The sequence below is a fragment of the Lepus europaeus genome, chromosome 10, assembly GCF_033115175.1.
Source record: "Lepus europaeus isolate LE1 chromosome 10, mLepTim1.pri, whole genome shotgun sequence".
Taxonomy (NCBI): domain Eukaryota; kingdom Metazoa; phylum Chordata; class Mammalia; order Lagomorpha; family Leporidae; genus Lepus; species Lepus europaeus.
Genome location: NC_084836.1, coordinates 19,017,542 through 19,029,141, shown reverse-complemented (window position 1 = coordinate 19,029,141; position 11,600 = coordinate 19,017,542). Strand labels below are relative to the sequence as shown.

At 41.1% G+C, this 11,600-nt stretch overlaps 1 protein-coding gene across 2 annotated transcripts in view; it reads right to left on the bottom strand.

Annotated features, from left to right (window-relative positions):
- The window catches only part of GNPTAB (N-acetylglucosamine-1-phosphate transferase subunits alpha and beta), an 88,694-nt gene that overhangs the window by 12,551 nt on the left and 64,543 nt on the right, over positions 1 to 11,600 (bottom strand). For both annotated transcript variants that reach the window (XM_062203038.1, XM_062203039.1), the window contains exons 14-18: positions 10,209 to 10,408; positions 9,769 to 9,988; positions 7,966 to 8,079; positions 3,947 to 4,032; positions 3,619 to 3,717 (exon numbers count right to left, since the gene is read on the bottom strand). In XM_062203038.1, the coding sequence (XP_062059022.1) occupies positions 3,619 to 3,717; positions 3,947 to 4,032; positions 7,966 to 8,079; positions 9,769 to 9,988; positions 10,209 to 10,408 (719 nt within the window). The remainder of the gene's footprint in view (positions 1 to 3,618; positions 3,718 to 3,946; positions 4,033 to 7,965; positions 8,080 to 9,768; positions 9,989 to 10,208; positions 10,409 to 11,600) is intronic.

Here is an 11,600-nt window from a genome sequence, read left to right as displayed (position 1 = left end):
CTCCTGGCTCTTAGCTTCGGATTGACACAGCTCTAGCCGTTGCGGCCATCTGGGGAGTGAACCAGTGGATGGAAGACTCTCTCTCTCTCTCAGCTTCTGCCAGCTCTGCCTTCTGAACTCTGTCTTTCAAATGAAGAAATAAATCTTTAAAAAAAAACCATATCAAATAAATGGAATAATGCAAAATACAGTGTCTTCAAAAAGCATATTACAATAATGCTTCCCTACTTATTCATATAGTCACTGAATTGAAGGCCCATTAAAATGGTAGATAATGCTGACAAAATTCTTGAAGTAGACTTGCCAAGATTAAAAACAAAAACTCAAATGTGATAAAAATGTATGGATCTAATTTCCAATGTATGGGAATTACAGGGGCCGCATGAACATGTTAAACAACTGGGAGAAGATCAGATAAGTAGAAAATATAAAAAAATTGTAGAATATATATAATCTGATTTATTCATATACAAATGGAAAAAATAGTTAGAAAGAGATTGAGGGGAAATTTTTAGATTTAACTGCAATGGATTTGTTTAATACCACTTTTATTTTTCTATTTTTTGAAAATTTTTTCTCTTTTTAAGATTTATTTATTTTTTGGAAAGAGTTACAAATAGAGAGAGGGAGAGACAGTTGATACCATTTTACCATTTTCTTTCTTTTTTTTTTTTTTTTTTTTGGACAGGCAGAGTGGATAGTGAGAGAGAGACAGAGAGAAAGGTCTTCCTTTTTGCCGTTGGTTCACCCTCCAATGGCTGCTGCAGCCGGCACATCGTGCTGATCCGAAGCCAGGAGCCAGGTGCTTCTCCCGGTCTCCCATGCGGGTGCAGGGCCCAAGCACTTGGGCCATCCTCCACTGCCTTCCTGGGCCATAGCAGAGAGCTGGTCTGGAAGAAGGGCAATCGGGACAGAATCCGGCGCCCCGACTGGGACTAGAACCCGGTGTGCCGGCGCCGCAAGGCGGAGGATTAGCCTGTTAAGCCACGGCGCCGGCTAGTTGATACCATTTTCAGCCAACAAACAAAAAACATATAGTTGATCATAATAAGAAATCATTATTGGTTAAGGGTGATGATGGTACTGTGGTTATATTTTTAAAAATCCTTATATTTTAGAAATGTGCACTGAAAAATATATAGATAAAATGATGGAATGTTTGAGAGTTACCTAAAATTAATCAGGAAGTAGTAGTGAAGAATTAATGTACTCAGATGAAACAAGATCAAATATAAATTAACCCTTGTTGAAGACAGGTGATGGGTGTGGGAAAGTTCGGTAAACAGTCATATACAACAGTGGTTCCATTAGATTACATCATCCTGTGACATCACAGCCATCTTAGCTTGTGTAAATGCACTGTGATGTCTGTACAATGAAGAAATGCTTACAATGCATTTCTCAGAATGCCTCCCTGCTATTATGTGGCACATGTCTACAAAGAGCTATGTCAACCAAATGCAACACATGAGCTCTGACCACATTCCTGGATTTAAAAAGCAAATCGAAAGCTGACAACAGCAATGAGGAGCATTTGGAGGCAGGAAGGGAAATGTGAATATAGGCTATTACCTGTTATTGTTTAATCAATGTTAAGGTTCTTGGATATGTTTTAATAGTCTAGTGTCCTGAGGATGAAACCAACACAATCAGGAAGGCAACCAAGCTGTGGTCAGAACAGAGCAAAGCTCTTATCCCAGTCCCCTATTAATGAGATAAACATAACCTTAAAGCTGACGTCACTAATAAGGTTTGACCTAAAATGAGCCCTCATTAAAGTAAATAAGACAAAAATAAGAGTTTAAAAGGATAAAGTCTGTTCTAGTACAGAAGAGGCATCTAGGCCTGACACACTGGGGAAGCAGCCTTGCTTGCCATGTGTCTTTAACTAAAGCTGTCCCTTTAAGTACCATAAAGATGTTACAGGAGCTGGCGCTGTGGTGTAGTAGGTTAAAGCCTCAGCCTGCAGTGCCAGCATCTCATATGCTCTGACTGCTCCATTTACAATCCAGCTCCCTGCTAATGTGCCTGGGAAAGCAGTGGAAGATGGCCCAAGTGCCTGGAACCCTGCGCCCACGTGGGAGACCCGGAAGAAGCTCCTGGCTCCTGGCTTCAGTCTGGCCCAGTCGTTGCCACCATTTGGGAAGTGAGCCCGCGGATAAAAGACCTCTCTTAGTCTCCCTGCCTCTACCTCTGTAACTCTGCCTTTCAAATAAATAAAATAAATATTTAAAAAAAGATGTTTATGAATTTTCTCATCTAATAACTAACAAAGTAGTAGCACAAAGATGTGGTAGTATAGGTTATAACCAGTAACTGCAAATCATCACATTTTATTTTCACAAATCATTAATAACTAAGAGAATCAACAGGACTGGGGAGAATTCTGTACCCTCCTCAGAATTGATTCTTAAAAGCTAAAGTTACTTTTCTTTTAAACTGGAACAGTTCATTCCAAGTGAAGGGACCAGCATATGCAAAGACAGCAGCAAGCTGGGTATTTATTTGTAGCATACTGTGTACTTGTGAAAAATATGTTATTTTGTAGGAATTCAAGTATTTTATTGGATTATTGTAAGCACTAAATATAATTTCATTTTTCTCAAATTCTCAATGTCTTTCCCTCCTCAAAACAAGAATGGGATCTCTACAAAAAAAATACTCTGGCTTTTAAAATATCTAGAATATCTCTCTGATCATTTATAATTAACATCCTAATTTAAATGAAATGAAATTTAAGACTTCCAAAAACATTTAAAGTCTCAAATAAAAACTATTCAATTTTATATGCTGATGTCTTCTTTCCCAAGAAAATTGGTAAAATACATATTCCCCAGTAAAGTTAAAAAAGAAATTCAGGGGCCAGCACTGTGGCGTAAGTGGGTAAAGCTGCCACATGCAGTGCTGGCATCCGATATGGATAATAATATAAATCTTGTTAATATAAATCTAAACACCAAAACAATTGCTCTAGAAGTACCTTTTGGAAAATGCTACTAGGAGAACCTCAGCTTTCTAGCCTCTCCCTTCCTCACAAAACTGTTTGCTTCTTAGGTCACCAAACAGCTCATGCCTCCTGACACTCAGAAATCCAGGACAGTTCCCTGTAGAGGGGATCTACTTCAACGACCAACTACCTTGTAGTCAACCCCAGCCGAGTACTATCTCCATCATTACGCCTTTCTGTATGCTCCAAAAAGAGATGTCATTTCCTTCTTTCTAGTCCTATTGCCTTTTAGTCATATGTATTTGTGTAATCAGAAACAATACTTTTTAAAATTAATTTATTTGAAAGGCAGAGTGATACACAGAAGGAGAAACAGAGAGAAATCATCCATTCTCTGGTTCACTCTCCAAATCCTGCAATAGCCAGGGCTGGGCCAGGTTAAAACCAGGAGCCAGGAACTCCAGGAAGGGTTCCTATGTGGTTGGCAGGAACCCAGGTACTTGGGCAGTCATCTCCTGACTCCCAGGTGCAGTACCAAAAAGCTGGATCAGAAGTGCAGAATAGCTGGGGTCAAAACAGACATACTGTTATGGGATACAGGCATCTCCAGTGGTGGCTTAACCTACTGTACCACAACATCACCCTTAGAAATAATTTTTAAAAATCAGTACCTGGGGTTTTTTCTTATGTCATCCAACTGGCCAACCACATGAGAAACATTGGTACGAATCATTTTAAAAGCAATTTCTTCTTCTCCCATGATTTCAAACCTAATTATTAAAACATATTTAAAGAGTAATTTCAATAGTAAAACATTTTTCAAAACTTTAGTAGACTTAACATCCAGAGAACAACTTAATATTTCAGCACTACTAGAGAAAATACTCTCACATAAATATTAAAAAGAATGCTTAACAGATAAAATATTGTAAAGTTATGAAAACAGACCTCTGTAATTATTCTTAAACTAAACCAAGAAGAAATATGTGTACTACTTACCTATATTTGTTTTTGTCCTTATATGCTTTGTGGATTTTGTCAGTTACTGGTTTACAGTTGGTTACTAGACTTTTAGTGACTGGTGGCTGTAAGAAAATACAAGTAGAATGGACACTGCATCAGGGCCAAGACTACGGTGAAAGCACTCATCTTGGATGCAAAACTTAAAGGGGCACCAAAAGGCTCAGTAATCAAGATGAATATTTTAATGCAAATTTAAAAAGATAAAATTAAATACTATAGCTCAGTGGTTAGTAGCCTGATTTCATAAATAAAGTTTTATTTTAATCACACCTCACTGCACATCATCTGTTAAAAGTCTTAATAAGGTGTTACTTTTATTTTCAGAAAGGAAGTTAATTTCTAACACAAAATATAATTAACTGATCTATATGATACTCATAAGCTACCTTGTGACTCTTACAGTCTAACTAGAAACTATTTTCTTTATCCTATGTGTAATTGCAGTTAATTACAGTGATGAAGCCTACACCTTAAGAATTCACTCAAGTATTATGAACTGATACTGCCAGTATAATGAATGCTTATAACATAAGTAGCTTTGGCCGGTGCCGTGGCTCAATAGGCTAATCCTCCGCCTTGCGGCGCCGGCACACCGGGTTCTAGTCCCGGTCGGGGCAGCGATCCTGTCCCGGTTGCCCCTCTTCCAGGCCAGCTTTCTGCTATGGCCCGGGAGTGCAGTGGAGGATGGTCCAAATCCTTGGGCCCTGCACCCGCATGGGAGACCAGGAGAAGCACCTGGCTCCTGGCTTCGGATCAGCGCAATGCGCTGGCCGCAGTGCACTGGTTGCAGCAGCCATTGGAGGGTGAACCAACGGCAAAAGGAAGACCTTTCTCTCTCTCTCTCTCTCTCTCTCACTGTCCATTCTGCCTGCCAAAAAAGAAAAAAAAAATAACATAAGTAGCTTTTAAACAGTAAGTGCCTTTTAAACAGTTTATGTACATGAGCCTCAAGAGTAAATTATAATAATTAACAAAGTGCCCTTATTTAATTTTTAGCTCTCAAAGAATATTTGCTTCTAAATTTCATGCCTGAAATTTGGCAAACACTAAAATATTATTTTGATAATGAATGAAGTTGTATGTATTTTTTAAAAACACAAAAATCTCTCAATAATCTTTTATTGCAGCTATCACAAGGCAAAAGAAATAACTGCTTTCTATGTATACCTCATTTTGCTTAGAAAGAAAACGCTTCTACAAATTTAAGTGCAAGTATTACTAGGAACCCAGAGTTTGCAAGAAAAAGGAAGAAAACTAGAGGAGGAAAGACTGGTATGTGAAAGAATAAATGCAGACACAGACGTGGGCAACAGTGAAGCCTTGAGAGCTAAAATAGGCTGGGCTACTGACAAAGCTCTCTGATGCTCTGGGTGAGTGGCCTCTAAGCAATCTCCTATCACATCCCTACACTGTCCCAAAGAAACCGAAGACACAAGAGGAGGAGGAGCTGGTAAAGCAGGAATTGGTTTAGGGCTACACTGTTTTTCCTTTCCTCCTTTTCTGTCCTGGCCCTGTTCTGGGGTTGAAACAACAAACCTACAGAAAAGATAAATTAAGGTGTCTCAGTGTTCACAGATGCCTACTTCCCTCCTCACAGACAGAAATTTTAGTTATCTTCACAAATATATAGATGTAAAAAAATTTTTTTAAACTAGACCACTGACCTCTTGACAATTTAGACTTGACTGCATTATTTTATTAGTGCTGGGATAGCCCCAAATTTTGGGAAAATACATAAAGTCCTACAACTGAGAATATTCTTTAGATTATACAATCTAATTTATACTTTTTAAAATACACCTATGATTCTGTTCTCTCTAGAGGCAGGAAAAACACCTACTGTGATTACATTTAAGTACCTTTTGAGTCATTAAAAACACACTGGTAAAAATAACATTTACATAAGTAGTCTATAGTTTGCAAAGCATTTCTCATAAACCTAGAGTACTCTGTCCTACTGGATAACGCCAAAGGGCCAGGAGAAACCGCTAAAGCACATTGATATGCTGCAATTCTGTTATTAGCTCAATGCAAGGCATCCTATGAACCCACAACCCAGAACCAGTCTCCTTTTCGACCTGCTGATTCAAATCTGCTTCCTCCACTGCTGTAAATTCAGTTCTCTGCTTCAGCTTTGTAGTTTTAAGATAAAGAAATACAGGCCAGCGCCGTGGCTCAACAGGCTAATCCTCTGCCTAGTGGCGCCGGCACACCGGGTTCTAGTCCTGGTCGGGGCGCCGGATTCTGTCCCGGTTGCCCCTCTTCCAGCCCAGCTCTCTGCTGTGGCCAGGGAGTGCAGTGGAGGATGGCCCAAGTGGTTGGGTCCTGCACCCCATGGGAGACCAGGATAAGCAACTGGCTCCTGCCTTCGGAACAGCGCGGTGCGCCGGCCGCAGCGCGCCAGCCGCGGCAGCCATTGGAGGGTGAACCAATGGCAAAAGGAAGACCTGTCTCTCTCTCTCACTGTCCACTCTGCCTCTCAAAAAGTAAAAAAAAAAAAAAAAAAAAAAAAAAAAGATAAAGAAATACAGAATTAGCTTTAAAGCAGAACACAGGTACATAGTAACTCATGTCATACACTACATGATCGGCAATGCTTTATTTTTATTTTTTTGACAGGCAGAGTGGACAGTGAGAGAGAGACAGAGAGAAAGGTCTTCCTTTTTCTGTTGGTTCACCCCCCCATTGGCCGCTGCAGCCAGCGGCGCACCGCGCTGATCCGAAGCCAGGAGCCAGGTGCTTTTCCTGGTTTCCATGCATGTGCAGGGCCCAAGCACTTGGGCCATCCTCCTCTGCACTCCCGGGCCACAGTGGAGAGCTGAACTGGAAGAGGAGCAACCGGGACAGAATCCGGTGCCCCGACGGGGACTAGAACCCAGAGTGCTGGCACCACAGGTGGAGGATTAGCCTAGTGAGCCATGGCGCCAGCCTCGGCAATGCTTCTGACAGCTGACATGCTGACCTTTCACCAATGGATGCCCCTGTCACACTGTGTCTGTTCATAAGTGAGCCACCATGGGGTTCTGTGAGAACACAAGTGAGAATCATAATGCCTGGCATACACAATGAATGCTAAGTAAGTGCACTTCTTCCTTCAAGAATCATATTTTTAACGGACTTTATCATTTTTCTCCATAGTTATTTACTTATCTGTAGTCAATGAAAAAGTATTGACATAGTTTGAAGATTTGAAAAATAGCAAATTAAAAAAAACATTTTATTCTGATTTTGAAAGCAAACATTATTATTCATTACATAAAATATGAAAAACACTAGTGTAAAAAAAGAATACTACAAAATTTAATCTCTTGTTATTTCTATGACTCTCAAGGGTATGTACCTTGTGTATGTGTGTGGGAGAGGCATACTTGAGAGTTTTCCACAGTTTAAATAATACTGTGTACATGATACTACCCATTTCCTCCCATGTAATCTTATTTTGTAGGTGTTTTCTCAAATGTTAGTACAAATTAACTGTAACCATTATGTTAAGGGCTGAATGATATCCTTGTTTCATGACTTCTAAGATGAACATTTTTTTCACATTTTTAACTTCTCTGAAACTTGGGTATCCTGTATGTCTTCAGGTTATTTCAACCAAATGGCATTTAAATGTAGTTGTGTGCAAATCATCCACTACCCCTACAAAGAAACTGTCAGTGTTATTGCAAATCAGATGAACTTTTCCTTGGTTGATGTTTAATCTCAGGATTTTTCTCTTTGGACAACAAGAACACTCTGGGGCTATATTTCTACCATCCTTGATGATGAGGATGTCTGCTAATGGAACATAAGCAATGAATCTGTATATTGAGTTATATATCCCTTGTGGGGGAGGGATATTCCAAAGCAAGATACAAATTATTCTGGATCATCTGTTACTACTTTGCATCAAAGACATGAAAACATAGAGCTTGCCTGTAATTCTGAAGTGCTACACATAAATGACATAAATAACACCTGATCAGTAGTTCAGAGTAACCTGTGCTACTTACCAGATTGGGATCATAGTATGCTTCTTGAGTTGGTGGAATATTGTTTAGTTGAGTGATATTAGCAGGAAGCATTTTTGAGCAATTTATTAACATGTGTTCCAAACTTGTCAAGTCCTAACAAAGCAAAGACAAACATGTTATGTCATTGTAAGTACAAATGTCTTCAAATAAAAATTATGTGAGCGTACAAAAATAGTTTAAATGTTATCGTCAAGGAGAATTTTTTTTTTTTTAATTTTTGACAGGCAGAGTGGACAGTGAGAGAGAGAGACAGAGAGAAAGGTCTTCCTTTGCCGTTGGTTTACCCTCCAATGGCTGCCATGGCTGGCGCACTGTGGCTGGCGCACCGCGCTGATCCGATGGCAGGAGCCAGGTGCTTCTCCTGGTCTCCCATGGGGTGCAGGGCCCAAAGACTTGGGCCATCCTCCACTGCACTCCCTGGCCACAGCAGAGAGAGAGCTGGGCTGGAAGAGGGGCAACCTGGACAGAATCCGGTACCCCGACCAGGACTAGAACCTGGTGTGCCAGCGCTGCAAGGCAGAGGATTAGCCTGTTGAGCCATGGCGCCGGCCCTCAAGGAGAATTTTTATAATTTTTCTTGTCTTTTTTATTTGAAAGGCAGAGAGAGACACAGAAAGATCTTCCATCTTGTGTGTGTATGTGTGGGTGTGTTGGGGCGGGGAGGGTCATTCTCAGATGCACAATAGCCAAGGTTGGCCCAGGCTAAAGACAGTAGTCAGGAACTCAATATGGATCTCCCACAGGAGTGGAAAGGGACCCAAGTACTTGAGCCATTATCTGCTGCCTGCTAATAGATGAGCATTAGCAAGAAGCTGTAAAGGAAAAGGAGCCAGAACTTGAACCAGGAACTCCAATATGGGATGTAGGCATTGGTAGTGATATCCTAATGAGACAATGTAGACACAAATATTTCCTATTCAACTCAAAGTAGAACACACTGGCTGTCAGATACATTTTATATAAGGTGGTCCAAGGGATCACAAGAAGGAATCCTTGTAGCTCCATGCATCTTGGCATTCTCAATGCATGAGTTTCCTATTTCTGGGACTCCAGGATGCCGACACAAGATGGAAGGGGTCTGGCTTAGAAAACTACAGCCAGCCACACCTGAAGTCTCTGAATGAACCTGTCACAAGCATTTTACATGCAGGTACAACCTGCTTCTTCCCCAGAAAATACAAGATTTTTTTTTTTTTTTTTGACAGCTAGAGTGGACAGTGAGAGAGAGAGACAGAGAGAAAGGTCTTCCTTGGCCGTTGGTTCACCCTCCAATGGCCGCCGCGGTTGGCGCGCTGCGGCCGGCGCACCGCGCTGATCCGATGGCAGGAGCCAGGTGCTTCTCCTGGTCTCCCATGGGGTGCAGGGCCCAAGCACTTGGGCCATCCTCCACTGCACTCCCTGGCCACAGCAGAGAGCTGGCCTGGAAGAGGGGCAACCGGGACAGGATCGGTGCCCCGACCGGGACTAGAACCCGGTGTGCCAGCGCCGCAAGGCGGAGGATTAGCCTAGTGAGCCGTGGCGCCGGCCAAAATACAAGATTGATCCCTACTGAAAACCTAACAAGAGGCAATCTCATATGATACTAACTTCCAATTTGGTTTTGATTCTGGTACTAAAAACAGACCAATTATAAACACCCACATTAAAATTAAGAATTAATTTTACTTGCATTCAAATGAAATGTGTGTGTGTGTGTGCGCGTGCGCATGTGTGTGAGACATTGCCAGAATTATACTTTTCATTTAAAGGGTAACAAAGTTTAGAATAAAACAAATACAACACCTGCAAACTTAAAGGTAGGTCATGAATCCTGGTAGCCAGTGTTCGGATTTCTCTGTCAGATAAGACACCAGATTGGTCTGTATCAACTTCATCAAAGACTTGAGATATATTCAGGGGTTGAACAGCACTCATGAGATAATAAAAATAAGAGAAGGCAAACTGCATATCCTCAGAGTGGCGCACTTTGTGAAATGATGTCTTGTCGAATTCTTCAGGGAACCTGTTCAAATGCAACACATAATGAACTGTATTCAAAGAATATAGGATATCTAATATTCACAGAAATAGAAACTTTTTCTTCTTATCATTTATTTATACAATATATTTAATATGATAGACATCAAATATCAGAGCTATAAATTGAGATTGGTAAGTATGCAAATTTCAGATCACCTTAGTTCTGAACACATCCAAGCAACTCAGATACAAGTAAAACTTACATATCCTGCAGTTCTTGCATAACAATTCGGTCAATCATGTGAGGCATGTGTGCAGGGACTTTCCGAGATGTGAATCCAAACTTGCTATTTAGAATCTTATTTACATATCGGAGAGAATCTGCAAACGTGTCTTGTAGTTGCCGCCCAGTATATTTGCTATCAGTAAAGTATGCCAACTGTGTCTTCAATGACTCTTCTTCCTGAAAAGAGAATTCCAAGGAACTCAGAGTATGCTTAGCATATTTTGTTAACAACAGATAAAGGCACCAGTTTAAATAATGTGTTATTAAACAGTCTCCATCCAGGAGGAGCAAATGAAATTCATACCAACAGGCGACTTTCAGCATCCAAAGAGCAAGACTGGAGTGGATTTCAGTGCAAATGTCACCAAATATTGCCTTGATAGAAGCTGCTGAATGACGAATGTCTACTTATAGAGTATTCTGTAAGGACTGGTCATGGGTTATGAGATTTCAAAAACCAATTCAATGCAACATTTAGGGAATTTATTTACATAGAAAATTTTTTAAAAGATTTATTTATTTATTTGAAAGGTAGAGAGTTACAGAGGGAGGAAGGGAGACAGAGCGATATAGACAGAGAGATCTTACATCTGCTGGTTTGCTCCCCAAATGGCCACAATGGATACGGCTAGGCCAGGCCAAAGCTAGGAGCCTGGAACTCCATATGGGTCTCCCATAGGAATCACAGGGGCCCAAGCATTTGAGCCATCATTCCCCAGATGGCCGCAACAGCTGAGGCTGTGCCAGGCCAAAGCCAGGAGCCAGGAGCTTCTTCTGGGTGTCCCACATGGGTAGGAGGGACCCAAGCACTTGGGCCATCCTCTGCCACTTTTCCCAGACCATTAGCAGGGAGCTGGATAGGAAGTGGAGTAGCCAGGACTCAAACTGTCACCTATATGGGATGCTGGCACTACAAGAAGTGGCGTGACACCCGATGTCACAGCATGGTGGAGGCCGACGTTCTGGGGAAGAGGGCACCAACTTTGAGGTTCAGCTCACACTGACTTGCTGTTGTGATGTTGGGGAAGCTGATGAACTTACCTCAACCTTGGGCCTTTTTTCCCCAATCAGTAAAACTGGAGAAACACCAGATCTGACATGCTAAGTAGGGACAAGGTGTCATCCCTGTACCCTTACTTCCTCAGAGAAATCCCTGCCTCATTCACACTAGAGCAGTTTCCCAAACTGTAAAATGCAGTAACAACAGTACACTCACTCACATATTTTTGTTATCAGGCTTATTAGAAAACTAAATGAAACCATGTCAGAAAAGCACTTAGTTCAGCAGCTGGCACAGGGAAATGCTGAATAAGTGGTAGCTATTATTATATTATCAATTAAAGGTTACTATTTTCCCTGAGCAGAAGAG